The sequence below is a fragment of the Talpa europaea genome, assembly GCF_964194135.1.
Source record: "Talpa europaea genome assembly, chromosome: X".
Classification (NCBI taxonomy): Eukaryota; Metazoa; Chordata; class Mammalia; order Eulipotyphla; family Talpidae; genus Talpa; species Talpa europaea.
This window is the reverse complement of record NC_140081.1, coordinates 48,641,799-48,656,967: the sequence shown is the minus strand read 5'-3', so window position 1 is coordinate 48,656,967 and position 15,169 is coordinate 48,641,799. Positions and strand designations below refer to the sequence as shown.

General features: G+C 36.2%; 1 protein-coding gene across 2 annotated transcripts in view; it reads left to right on the top strand.

Annotated features, from left to right (window-relative positions):
• Positions 1–15,169, top strand: part of PHKA1 (phosphorylase kinase regulatory subunit alpha 1) — a gene marked incomplete at both ends in the record, with an annotated part of 144,083 nt that overhangs the window by 92,843 nt on the left and 36,071 nt on the right. For both annotated transcript variants that reach the window (XM_084259310.1, XM_084259309.1), the window contains 3 exons: positions 6,998–7,164; positions 12,385–12,476; positions 14,526–14,665. In XM_084259310.1, the coding sequence (XP_084115436.1) occupies positions 6,998–7,164; positions 12,385–12,476; positions 14,526–14,665 (399 nt within the window). The remainder of the gene's footprint in view (positions 1–6,997; positions 7,165–12,384; positions 12,477–14,525; positions 14,666–15,169) is intronic.

The following is a 15,169-nucleotide window of genomic DNA, read 5'->3' as shown; positions in this document are numbered from 1 at the left end:
ATTGAAGAGAACTTCCCAAATGTGAAGAAGGAGCTAAAAATTGATATACAAGAAGCAAGAAGAACACCAAACTTCCACAACGAAAGGAAAAATACAGACACATAATAGTAAAGCTCCCAAGAATCCAGGACAAGGAAAAAATAATGAAGCTGACAAGAGGGAAGAAACAGATAACATTCAAAGGAAAGCCAATCAGGCTAACATCAGACTTCTCCGAAGAAACACACGGGCAAGGAGAGAGTGGAGGGACATAGTCAACAGACTCCAAGAAAACAGATGCCAACCAAGAATACTCTATCCCACAGAGCTCTCCTTCCTCTATGAAGAAAGAATAAGGACCTTCCCAGACAAACAGAAACTCTGGAATTTCATTACGACTAAACCCCCTCTCCAAAAAATACTACAAGGAGTCCTAAAGCCAGAACCTCAGAGGGACGAATAACAACGAAAGAAGGATAAAAAAAAAGTTATTAAAATAATAAATAAATAAAATAAAAGGAAAGACTAACAAAATGGCAAATATAGATACTAGCATATCAATATTAACTCTAAATGTAAATGGACTAAACTCTTCAATAAAAAGACACAGAGTCGCAGGCTGGATTAAGAAACAAAACCCAATCTTTTCCTGTCTCGAGGAAACACATTTAGCTACAAAAGATAAAAATAGACTCAAAGTTAAAGGATGGAAAACAATCCTACAAGCAAATGGACCAAAAAAGAAAGCAGGAACAGCTATACTTATATCAGATAAAACAGATTTCAAACTCAAAAAGGTAAAAAGCGACCCCAACGGTCACTACATTATGATCAAGGGGACAATACTTCAAGAAGAAATAACACTCATTAACATATATTCACTAAACGAAGGAGCACCAAAATATATCAGACAACTATTGTCATCTCTGAAAACAGACATCAGAGAAAACACACATGTAGTGGGAGAATTCGACACACCACTATCAACAACGGATAGATCCACGAGACAAAAAATAAGTAAAGACACTAAAGCTCTAAATAAGGACCTAGAGCGCTTGGGCTTAACAGACATCTATAGAACACTAAACCCAAAAAAAAGGAGTACACATTTTTCTCAAGTGCACATGGATCATTCACCAGGGTTGATCACATACTGGGACACAAGACAAACATCAACAGATACACCAAGATTGAAATCATACCAACCATCTTTTCTGACCATGAAGGCATCAAGCTAGAAATAAACCATAAAAAGAAGACAAGGAACTCCCCTACCTCATGGAGATTGAAAACCACACTATTGGAAGACCACTGGATTAATGAGGAGATCAAAGAAGAAATTAAAAAATTCTTTGAATTGAATGACAAGGAGGACACCAATATCCTAAATGTATGGGACGCAGCAAAAGCAGTAATAAGAGGAAAATATATAGCAATAGAGGCTCATATCAAGAAACAAGAAAGAACTCAAAGAAACAACCTAATCGCGAAGCTCAAAGAGCTAGAAAAAGAACAACAAAAAAACCCCAAAACCAGTAGAAGAAAAGAAATAATAAAAACCAAAGCAGAAATAAATGAAATTGAAACTAAAAAAACAATCCAAAAGATCAATGAAACCAAGAGCTTGTTCTTTGAAAAAATCAATAAAATAGACAAACCCCTAGCCAGGCTCACAAAGGAAAAAAGGGAGAAAGCACAAATAAACAGGATCATAAATGAAAGAGGAGAAATCACAACGACACAGCAGAAATCAAAAGAATAATCAGTAACTACTATGAACAGTTATATGGAAACAAGTTCAACAATCTAGAGGAGATGGACAAATTCCTACAACTCTACAATCACCCAAAGCTAGATAAAGAAGAAATAGAACACCTAAACAGACCAATTACAAGCAGCGAAATTGAAATGGTAATCAAAAACCTCCCCAAAAACAAAGCCCAGGACCAGATGGATTTACAAATGAAATCTACCAAACATTCAGAGACGAATTAGTGCCTATCCTTCACAAACTCTTCCAAAAAATTGAAAAGGAAGGGACAATACCAAACACGTTCTATGAAGCCAACATTTCACTAATACCAAAACCGAACAAGGACAACGCAAAAAAGGAAAACTACAGGCCAATCTCCCTAATGAACACTGATGCAAAAATCCTCAATAAAATTTTAGCTATCAGAATCCAACAATGTATCCATAAGATAATTCACCACGACCAAGTAGGGTTCATGCCAGGGACACAAGGATGGTTCAACATCTGAAAATCAATGAACGTTATCCAACACATCAACAAAAAGAAATATAAAAACCATATGATATTATCAATAGATGCTGAGAAAGCTTTTGACAAAGTGCAACACCCATTCATGATAAAAACCCTTGAAATTCTTGGGATACAAGGAACATACCTCAACATCATAAAGGCCATCTATGACAAGCCAACAGCCAGTATCATTCTCAGTGGCGAAAAGCTGAAAGCATTTCCATTAAGATCTGGAACAAGACAAGGATGTCCACTCTCACCACTGCTTTTCAATATAATACTGGAAGCCCTAGCCAGAGCAGTAAGACAAGAGTAAGACATACAATGAATCCAAATAGGAAAAGAAGAAGTCAAACTATCACTATTTGCAGATGATATGATTATATACATAGAGAACCCCAAAAACTCCACAGAAAAACTAATTCAACTCATCAACCACTTCAGTAAATTGGCATGATGCAAAATCAACATGAAAAAGTCAGTAGCCTTCCTATACAAGAAGAAGAAATAAAAAAAACCATCCCTTTTATTATCGAAACAAAAAAAATCAAATACTCGGGAGTAAATCTAACAAAAGAGGTAAAGGACCTATACAAAGAAAACTATAAAACACTGTTAAAAGAAATAGAAGAAGACACAAAGAAATGGAAAGACATCCCCTGCTCATGGATTGGAAGAATAAACATTATTAAAATGGCCATCCTACCAAAAGCAATATACAAATTCAATGCTATTCCAATAAAAATTTCAATGTCATTCTTCAAAGAAATAGAACAACTATTGATGAAATTCACATGGAATCACCAAAAACCCCGAATAGCCAAAGCTCTCCTGAAAAAAAAAAAAAGAAGGGAATGGAGGCTTCACACTCCCAGACTTCAAACTCTACTACAAAGCCATAATCATCAAAACTGCATGGTATTGGAAAAAAAAAAAAAAAGAAAAACTCCATGGTATTGGAACAAGAACAGACACACAGACCAATGGAATCGAATAGAAAATCCAGAAATAAACCCACAGATTTATGGTCAACTAATCTTTGACAAAGGAGCAAAGACTATGCATTGGAGCAAAGAGGGCTTGTTCAATAAATTGTGCTGGGAAAACTGGGTCGCTACATGCAAAAGAATGAAGCTTGACCACTACCTCACACCATACATAAAAATCAACTCAAAATGGATTAAAGAACTAGACATAAGACCTGAAACCATAAAATACATAGAAGGAAATATAGGCGAAACACTACATGATATGCACATCAAAGACATCTTTACAGACACGTCACCCAAAGCAGTGATAGTGAAGGCAAAGATAAACAGCTGGAACTACATCAAATTAAAGAGCTTCTGCACAGCAAAAGAGACAATAACAAAAACAAAGAGAAACCCCACCGACTGGGAGAACATTTTTGCACACAACACTAATGATAAAGGACTGATCACAAAAATCTGCAAAGAGCTGATGAGACTCAACAACAACAAAGAAAATAATCCTGTCAAAAAATGGGCAGAAGAGCTAAAAAGAAGCTTCTCTGAAGAGGAAATGCAAATGGCCAAGAGGCATATGAAAAAATGTTCAACATCACTTGTAATCAGGGAAATGCAAATCAAAACTACCATGAGATACTATCTTACACAACTGAGAATGGCACATATTAAAAGAACTAGCAACAACATATGTTGGCGAGGATGTGGAGAAAAAGGAACTCTCCTGTACTGTTGGTGGGAGTGCAAACTGATCCAACCACTGTGGAGCGCTGTGTGGAGATTTCTGGACCTACTAAACATAGAGCTTCCATATGATCCAGCAATTCCACTCCTAGGTATCTACCCAAAGGACACAGAAACATTAATTCCAAAGAGCACCTGCACCCCTATGTTTATAGCAGCACTATTTACAATAGCTAAGCTTTGGAAACAGCCCAAATGCCCAAAAATAGATGACTGGATCAAGAAGATGTGGTACATATACACCATGGAATATTACTCAGCATTCAAAAAAGATAAACACATGCAATTTGCAGCAACATGGATGGCACTGGAAGGGATCATGCTCAGCGAAATAAGCCAGAAAGAAAAAGAAAAATATCAGATGGTCTCACTCATAGCAGGAATCTAGAAAATTTAAATAAGGGACCAGGAAAATGAATAACTATAAGAAAGTCAAAATCAAAATCAACAAAAAACTATGAACCAGAGGCACTCTATGGGGGGTGGGGTTGGGGAGGGGAGGGATTGAGGTCAAAATAAGGGGTTTGCAATTGTATGGGGAATATAAAATTAAAATTTATTAAAAAAACAAACAATAAATCTGAAGAAGAAATTAAAAAACCATCCCTTTTATTATTGAAACAAAAAAAATATCAAATACTTGGGATTAAATCTAACAAAAGAGGTAAAGGACCTATACAAAGAAAACTATAAAACACTGTAAAAGAAATAGAAGAACACACAAAGAAATAGAAACACATCCCCTGCTCATGGATTGGAAGAATTAACATTTTCAAAATGGCCATCGTACCAAAAGCAATTTACAGATTCAATGCAATTCCAATAAAGATTTCAATGACATTCTTCAAAGAAATAGAACAATTATTGATGAAATTCATAGGGAATCACCAAAAACCCCAAATAGCCAAAGCTCTCCTGAAAAAAAAAAAAAAGGGAATGGAGGCATCACACACCCAGATTTCAAACTATACTACAAAGCCATAATCATCAAAACTGCATGGTTTTGGAACAACAACAGACACATGGACCAATGGAACCAAATAGAAAATCCAGAAATAAACACACAGATTTACAATCATCTAATCTTTGACAAAGGAGCAAAGAATACGCACTGGAGCTAAGAAAGTTTGTTCAATAAATGGTGCTGCGAATAGTGGGTCGCTACATGCAAAAGAATGAAGCTTGACTACTACCTCACACCATGCACAAAAACCCACTCAAAATGGATTAAAGAACTAGACATTAGACCTGAAACCATAAAATATATAGAAGAAAATAAAGAAAAATACTACAGGACATGCACCTCAGAGACATCTTTCTAGACACATCACCCAAAGCAGTGATAGTGAAGGCAAAGATAAACAGCTGGAACTACATCAAATTAAAGAGCTTCTGCACAGCAAAAGAGACAATAACAAAAACAAAGAGAAACCCCACCGACTGGGAGCACATTTTTTCACACAAAGCTAATGATTTAGGACTGGTCACAAAAATCTACAAAGAGCACATGAAACTCAACAAAAACAAAGAAAATAATACAGTGAAGAAATGGGCAGAAGAGCTAAAAAGAAACTTCTCTGAAGAGAAAATGTAAATAGCCAACAAGCATATGAAAATATGTTCAACATCACTTGTAAACGGGGAAATGCAAATCAAAACTACAATGAGATACCACTTTACACCAGTGAGAATGGCATATATTAAAAGAACTAGCAACAACAAATGTTGGCAAGGATGTGGAGAAAAAGGAACTCTCCTGCACTGCTGGTGGGAGTGCAAACTGGTCCAACCACTGTGGAAAGCTGCGTGGAGATTCCTCAACCTACTATAGATGGAGCTTCCATATGATCAGCAATTCCACTCCTAGGTATTTACCCAAAGAACACAGAAACATAAGTTCAAAAGGGCACCTGCACCTCTATGTTTATAGCAGCACTGTTTACAATAGCTAAGTTTTGGAAACAACCCAAATGCCCAAAAATAGATGACTGGATCAAGATGTGGTACATATACACAATGGAATATTACTCAGCAATCAAAAAGATAAGCTCATGCAATTTGCAGCAACATGGATGGAGCTGAAAGTGATCATGCTCAGCGAAATAAGCCAGAAAGAAAAAGAAAAATACCAGATGGTCTCACTCATATCAGGAATCTAGAAAACCTAAATAAGGGACCAGGAAAAAGAATAACTATAAGAAAGAAAAAATCAAAATCAGTATACAACTGTAAACCAGAGACACACTGTGGGGGGGCAGGGAAATGAGGGATTGCGGTCAAAATAAGGGCAGTGCAATTGTGTGGGGAATATTAAAAAGAAAAAAATGAAAAAATGACATTAGAATTATATAAAATAATTTATAAAAAAGTGAACAATGATGTAAAAAATATATTAAATCAATAAATAAGGAGCTAAGAGCTTTCCTTTACCCCCTTTGTAATTTTAGTGTCAGCATAGATTCATGGATTATTATTTTAGTAATGAAATTATGTCATGCTCCATTCCTGTCATCATTTATTTCTGTGTTCAAATTATCTAAGTTCTGGGGTCCCTTCAAACTGGCTTTAGAATATTAGCACTATTTACTTTTCCTTTGGGTTTTGCAATTTGCAATTTTGTAAGTAAGGAATTTGGCTTACAATCTACAAGTTTTTTAAATTTTCAGGTACCACCATTTACTTCCAAAGTGATCTTTATTTTTTAATGATGTGTTGATTTATCTTCATTCTGACTTAACTTGTGTATTCAATGAAAAATTTTTTCACCACATGTTTGGCATAAATAGCAGCATCATAGTATGTGGGAGTGGAAGAGAGCAAACTAATTTGCTGATGACTTATGAACCCATAATTGTATCACTATGGATAGAAGTGCTGTAAAATTTAACTTTTTCAAAGTTTATATTGTATAAGCATTAGTAACACCCCAACAAAACATCCTAGTTATTATTTTGTCACTGAATTATGTTGTTTAAAGAAAGATTTTCTCTGATTTTATGTTTTTTATTTACCTTCTAAATGTCAGAATTCAAACCGGTAAATTGTCAGAATTTTTGACAACATCTTGCTGCACACATTTAAGCTTTATGGATCCTGGACCTGAGGGTAAGCTGTACAATGAAGATTATGATGACAACTATAATGAACTGGAATCTGGTGAATGGATGAATGGCTGGGACTCAACCAGTAATGGTAAGGAGACTTCATGGAGACACTGGCTTTGCTGGAGAATACTAAGTATTATTGAGTATCCTCCTTAATGTTTCACCTTGGCAGCGATCTCACTCCAGTTCAATACACCTGGATTTCTGCTTTTCTTTGGCTTTACTTTTAATCCTTCTATTTACCTTTAATTTCTGGTCTAACAGTCCTATAATGACTGTGGATTATAGAGTTGCACCATATCCCTTACTAAACTTAGGAAAAGTTTCTCTCCTGGGCATATAAAATGATTAGTGATTTTGAAATGGGAGGAAGCAGTGTTGAGTGAGAGATATTTAATCAAGTATGTAGTAGGGAAACTATACATATACAAAACTGCTTTTTTACATTAAAAACATAAATATATGAAATTGAATTACAGTGCTTTTTATATAGTATTACAAAGACATAACCATCTCTCTTGGGAGGTCTAGATAGTATGCCTGTTGTTTTCATATTGCAAATTTGACAAATAAAGCACAACAAAATCTAACTGATTACTAGGAATACGAAAATGATATAATGAGAAAGTGTTTTGGGGGGCATGTATTAAAAATAGCTTAGAAACACCCCAAAGTTTTAGGATGCTGACCTGGGCAGGACAAGAATTACATTGTGTGAATCCCAGACAGGTAAGGGGAAAATGGGAGAATTACTCTTCTAGCTGTTTAAAACATGGTTTACCTGCTTTCATTGTCTTAGTATTGGACCGTGAGCTTGTATCTTAAGAGAAAAATACCGGATGGTCTCACTCATATCAGGAATCTAGAAAACCTAAATAAGGGACCTGGAAAAAGAATAACTATAAGAAAGAAAAAATCAGTTTATTTTAAGAATGGTGTGTTGGAGAAAAAAATAAATTATCCAAATTTCTTTGTCAATTTATGTTTGTATCCAAAATATGATTTCTTTCCTTTTCTGGGAACTCTGAGGGTATTGCAATGAAGGGAGAGCCCCAAGTGAGCAGAATTAGAAATAGCGCTCAATGATGCAAATGAACAAGAACTTTATTGTCTTATTTGTTCAGTGTTCAATAGATATTATGTACTTTATGTAGGTCAGACATGTTTCTAGGTATATGATATATGTGCACAAGACATAAACAAGGGATGTTTACTTAAGGATACTGCATTCTGTTTAAGAAAAAGAGGCAAAGGGTAAGAAATTAGTTTTCCGGGGTGAGATTGTGCATCATCTCATGTACAATAAACACATTAGCAGTCAGAAGGACTGCTTTCTTGTTTGAGCTTAGCATTTACTTACCAAAGTACCATTTGATTTACTCTGTATTTTTGTAAGGTATAAAATAGTGTGAATTTCTTTGTTGGAAAAGTATATTAAATATACTTATATCATGTTATTTATAATAACCCAACTTATATGACATAAACTAAAATATTTTGAAAACCACACAAGAATGACCATATATTTAAGTTATCTTCTAGTTCCTAGGTAGTTGTGATTTTCTGTCTCTTGGATGAACTTATAAAATACATCTTTGTAATGATCTGTATTATTAAATTTGGCATTATGCATTCTGAGTCACTTTCCCAACATTGGATTTACTCATCAGTGGTCTTGCCAGCCCTTCCATGAAGAGAACACTTCTCTCTGTGTTCCTCATAACTCTCCACTCAAGTGTCTAGACTATATTCAAGGTTATAATGTTTGCCATTAGGATGTCACTGCGTATGACTTCCATTCTGACAACTTTTCTTGTTCCCATTAGTCATGTGAGAGCACAGAAAGATGCAGAGATCACCAAAGAGGATTAAAAACCAGATGGTGCATCATGACTCATATATTACACTTTAGTATAGAGCCAATCACTATGCTTTTACACCTACAAATATTACAAATGCTCATGTAAAATCTGAAATGTTAAGCATCCACAGGAAATATGTATAATTTTTGTTTCCATTATCCATTGTGGATAATAGAAAAATAGAGAAGGAGAGAGAGCTCAAAAGGATAGGGACTGTATCTGTCTTCCTTACCACTGAAACTCTGGCACCATCCTCTTACACAGTGCCCAAAGAATATTTGGTGACTAGAGCAATGAGGTGACTAAAAAGACCATTGTGTGGCCAGTAGTCCTTTCAACACCAATGCAACATGGAGGTTGTTTTCTCATTAGCAATTGTAACTGTCATTGGTAGACTCTGTCTGTTTTTAACTAGGCTCAATGTTCAGTGGAAGATTGTTTTGCCCTTCCCCACAAAAGTCTTCTCATACAAGTGAAATCTGAAAAACTCTTTACCCTTCCTCCACAACTAGTATCACATGCACATGTGCTGATTGTGAAATGCTTTCTCCACCTGTCCTATAATCCCAAACTGTTTTAGAGACCCTAATATTATCTTAGCAAAGTTGAAGAACAGGTGTATCCTGGTTAATGGCCATTTTCGTCTGAATTGTGGAGCTACGAGATTGTGTAATGATCACAACCTTTCCTCTCTACCTGCACAAGAGCTAAAATAGCCTACTATGTTGTGGACACAGAAGCCAACCATTGTGCGCTGGAGCAGATTGTGAAACAACTAAAATATTCATTTTTTCTCTTCCCCTCCCCTCACTAACCTTGCAGCTCACTATTGTGATTTGAGTTTGTCATTATTTATTACCCTTTGGGTGCACACTGTGCCCATCATAAACTAGGCCTTACCTCACAGAAGGGAGGGATAGAGGCATCCAAGCTGCTCTGCAACCAACCTGCAACTTAATGTCCTTGGCCATCACAGCCAAGGAGATACATGTTCAGAGTGAATAATGCCATGACTCACTATAGCTGAGCACAGGATGATGTGAAGCCCTGGGTGGGGTTGGGGCATTCATTACAGTGTGAGCAGGAACTTTATTTTATTCACTGTTTTATGCTCAGCATTTCAGCTATTACCTCAAAAATATTAGGCACATATTTGTAAGATTTATTAATTAGTATTGTTTTGCTTCAGGTATTACTATGTTTTAATCAGTAACAGTAGGAAGAGGCAGAAAAGAGACATGGACCATATTCAGTTTTAACATTAAAGTATTAAAATGGTAGAAAGGCTTTTTTTCCTTTGGAAAAATTGCTCCTTGGTAAATAATTTTGTTTCAAGAGAAAGCATTGCAAACTAATTACAAAATAGCCATGCAATAGAGAGGGAAATAATCTCCCTTAAGTAAACTAGGTCTCATTCCTTTATATCACCGGTAACATTTACAGTCAGTTATCCCTGCACTCTCCAACTCTGTCAAATAGTTTTCATTCTATAATAACTTTGCCATTCCTCTCCTCATGACTGTGGCCCTCCTTCAATATTTGCAGTGGAGGATGTCTTCTACTACACATTTCCAGAGGTGGTCATGGTTTCTATGGATGTTCAGTCCTTTATGTTAGCTGCATTTGAAGGGAGAGAAGGGCTCCATGACCACACCTAGAGGACTTCCATGTTAACATTTTATAGATGATGAGAATGATTGAGATGTATGCTCTTGATATCTAAATCTTTTTTTTTAAATAAATTTTATTGTTATATTCCCCATACAATTGCAGCCCCCCCATTCTGACCCCAACCCCTCCCCTCCCGCCCCCCTAAAAGTGTCTCTGGTTCATAGTTTTTTGTTGATTTTGATTTTCACTATCTTATAGTTATTCATTTTCCTGGTCCCTTATTTAAGTTTTCAAGATTCCTGCTATGAGTGAGACCATCTGGTATTTTTCTTTTTCTTTTTGGCTTATTTCGCTGAGCATGATCCCTTCCAGCGCCATCCATGTTGCTGCAAATTGCATGTGTTTATCTTTTTTGAATGCTGAGTAATATTCCATGGTATATATTAAATCTTTTTTTTTTAAGATTTATTTATTCTGCATACAAGAGCTGGGGCATAGGCCAGAGATGTGTGTGGGGTGGGGGGTGTTTGAGAGGATTCACTAGAGACAGAGTGAGGAACAGAACAGGCAGATTGACCCAAGTACACTGCTGAGGGGAGCAGCGGGCAAGTCAGGAGAAGTCTGCTGCGCCATGTTGGATGCTCCCTGGCCAGCCAGGGATCGAACTCACGCTGAAGAGGCTGCGTATTGCTTCATAGTGCGGTGCTTAACCCCTTGCGCCACCAGGGACGCCCCTTGATATCTAAATCTTTTTTTTTTAATTAATTTTTTTTATAGAGGCATGTTTTATTTATTTGTTTGTTTGTTTTTGTTTATACATGCACTGGGTACAGTCAGAAGCGCGGGAGGGTGAGAGAATTCACCAGAACCAGAGCGGGGAGCAGAGCAGGCAGAAGGACCGAAGTACACTGCTGAGGGGAGCAGCGGGCGGCAGGAGAGGTCTGCGTGCCATGTGGGACCCTCCTCCAGCGGCCGGGGAGCAGCCAGGGATTGAACCGGCACTGCAGAGGCTGCGTGCAGCTTCTCAACCCAGCGCTCAACCGCTGCGCCACCAGGGAGGCCCGATATCTAAATCTTTATTGACCATTACAAGCAAAGATATTAAACATGAACATGGGGTAACCATTAAATATCTACAATAGGGAAAACTTAGCATACCCTGTTAGTATGCTCCCTTGACGTAGGGCTTTATACAAAGAGATATACTTAAAGTCATACTTCTAGATTGTGAATAAGGAAACTCACACTTAATCCCCAGCTCTATTACTTACTTTCTTGAACAGTTATTTGAGTTCTGTATCTCTTTTTCTGTATTTGTAAAATGGTAAAAATAATGAGTGTCTCTCCTTAGGGCTGTAATATTTCAACAATGGATTGTAAATGCCAATCTTAAGAATATCTTAAACTTAGCAAGCCAACTACATTTTTTGATTCTCTAGATAGAAGGAAATTAAACTGCTAGAAGCCAGATATTTTCACAGGAATGTCCATAAAATATAAAACATAACTGAGTTTTTTCCGTTATATGTGGTATTCTATCAAAATATCAGTAATAGCGCCATTGTGGTATTGATTACTTTATAGAATTTAGTATCTTGTATGTCTTGCTGAAGCTATAGTTCCTGACATTTCATTCAAAATTTGTCTATTGATTATTTCGGCATTTTAAATTTGACTGATACTCATATTTCTTTGATGTTACTAAAAAAGAACAAATTTCTCATTCTTGTTTTATAAAGAACACACCCATATGTGACTTCATTGTTGAGATTTATTATACATTTTTACTAGTCTCTTAATTATCTAACTTTTCCATAAATATCAATCTCTTACAGATGTTCACATGTATTTTCCTACAAAGATATTTCAGGCATCCAGGCCTTCATTCAACTTGCTTGACTCACCTTCACCCCGACGAGAGGACCAGGTAAACTTGTACATGAGGTACTTCTACTAGCTTCTGCTATTTGTACATGAAGAACTTCTATTCTTATAGAAAATAATAGAATTAGCCATTATGGTTTCTGTTAGTAACTAGTAGTAGGAAAAATGCCACCCTGGTGAAGACACATGTCATTTTTATTTCACTTTTTTTTTTTTTATAAATTTTATTGTTATATTCCCCATACAATTGCAGCCCCCCATTCTGACCCCAATCCCTCCCCTCCCGCCCTCACCCCCCTAAAAGTGTCTCTGGTTCATAGTTTTTTGTTGATTTTGATTTTCACTTTCTTATAGTTATTCATTTTCCTGGTCCCTTATTTAAGTTTTCTAGATTCCTGCTATGAGTGAGACCATCCGGTATTTTTCTTTTTCTTTTTGGCTTATTTCGCTGAGCATGATCCCTTCCAGCGCCGTCCATGTTGCAGCAAATTGCATGTGTTTATCTTTTTTGAATGCTGAGTAATATTCCATGGTATATATGTACCACATCTTCTTGATCCAGTCATCTATTTTTGGGCATTTGGGTTGTTTCCAAAGCTTAGCTATTGTAAACAGTGCTGCTATAAACATAGGGGTGCAGGTGTTCTTTGGAATTGATGTTTCTGTGTCCTTTGGGTAAATACCTAGGAGTGGAATTGCTGGATCATATGGAAGCTCTATGTTTAGTAGGTCCAGAAATCTCCACACAGCTTTCCACAGTGGTTGGACCAGTTTGCACTCCCACCAACAGTGCAGAAGAGTTCCTTTTTCTCCACACCCTCGCCAACATTTGTTGTTGCTAGTTTTTTTAATATGTGCCATTCTCACTGGTGTAAGATGGTATCTCATGGTAGTTTTGATTTGCATTTCCCTGATGACAAGTGATGTTGAACATTTTTTCATATGCCTGTTGGCCATTTGCATTTCCTCTTCAGAGAAGTTTCTTTTAAGCTCTTCTGCCCATTTTTTGACTGGATTATTTTCTTTGTTGTTGTTGAGTCTCATCAGCTCTTTGCAGATTTTTGTGATCAGTCCTTTATCATTAGTGTTGTGTGCAAAAATGTTCTCCCAGTTGGTGGGGTTTCTCTTTGTTTTTGTTATTGTCTCTTTTGCTGTGCAGAAGCTCTTTAATTTGATGTAGTCCCAGCTGTTTATCTTTGCCTTCACTATCACTGCTTTGGGTGATGTGTCTGTAAAGATGTCTTTGATGTGCAAATCACGTAGTGTTTCGCCTATATTTCCTTCTATATATTTTATGGTTTCAGGTCTTATGTCTAGTTCTTTAATCCATTTTGAGTTGATTTTTGTGTATGGTGTGAGGTGGTGGTCAAGCTTCATTCTTTTGCATGTAGCGACCCAGTTTTCCCAGCACCATTTATTGAACAAACTTTCTTTGCTCCAATGCATATTCTTTGCTCCTTTGTCAAAGATTAGTTGACCATAAATCTGTGGGTTTATTTCTGGATTTTCTATTCGATTCCATTGGTCTGTATGTGTGTTCTTGTTCCAATACCATGCAGTTTTGATGATTATGGCTTTGTAGTATAGTTTGAAGTCTGGGAGTCTGATGCCTCCATTCCCTTCTTTTTTTTTCAGGAGAGCTTTGGCTATTCGGGGTTTTTTGTGATTCCATATGAATTTCATCAGTAATTGTTCTATTTCTTTGAAGAATGACATTGAAATTTTGATTGGAATAGCATTGAATCTGTATATTGCTTTTGGAAGGATGGCCATTTTAATAATGTTTATTCTTCCAATCCATGAGCAGGGGATGTCTCTCCATTTCTTTGTGTCTTCTTCTATTTCTTTTAACAGTGTTTTATAGTTTTCTTTGTATTGAACATGTGTTTTTCTATCTAAGCTTTAGAAAAGATAATATGTATATAAACATATATATATATGTATATGTTTTGAAGGTTTCATTATTTTTGCTTTGCTTTTTGTCAGTATAGGGAATTCTTATGAAAAAGGCCTAGAGGTGAAAAGCTCCCACTCTATGGCATTAAGTTAAGCACTTGTAAAGTTAATTTTTTTGTCCTTTCTCAATCTAAAGGTTCCCTCTGTTCGTGTAGAAATACATCTTCCTAGAGACAGGTCTGGAGAGGTGGACTTCAAAGCACTAGTCTTACAGTTGAAAGAGACCTCAAGCTTACAGGAGCAAGCTGATATCCTCTACATGCTGTATACTGTGAAGTAAGTGATTGATATTGTCAATCTACTTTAATATTCATATAGAGAGGAACTGTATAATATAGTAAACATAAGCACAGCTTTGGAGTTTCACTGATCTGGATTTGAATACAGTTTTCAACCTACCTACTCTGTAACTTCAAAACCTTAATTGTCCTCATCTATAAAATTTAGATTATGCCTACCTCATATAATTGTTTTAAAGATTAAACAAGATATCATATCTGCAAGGTCTCTGATACAATGCTTAATAAATATTAGGTAATTAATAACTGGCAACTATTATTATTGTGAATATTAATAAGCCTCCATCATTTTGTAGATCTACAACTAAACGAATTCCTAACTTTCCCCTACATCATCTCACAAAAATAATCTATTCTTCTTCATTTATTAATGTTGTCATTATCCTAACAATGTAGAATAAACCACCTCCCTTAAATTTGGTTTGGATGTTGAAACTTATAATGCCACACATATACAAAAAATATGTGAAATGTTTGTTGC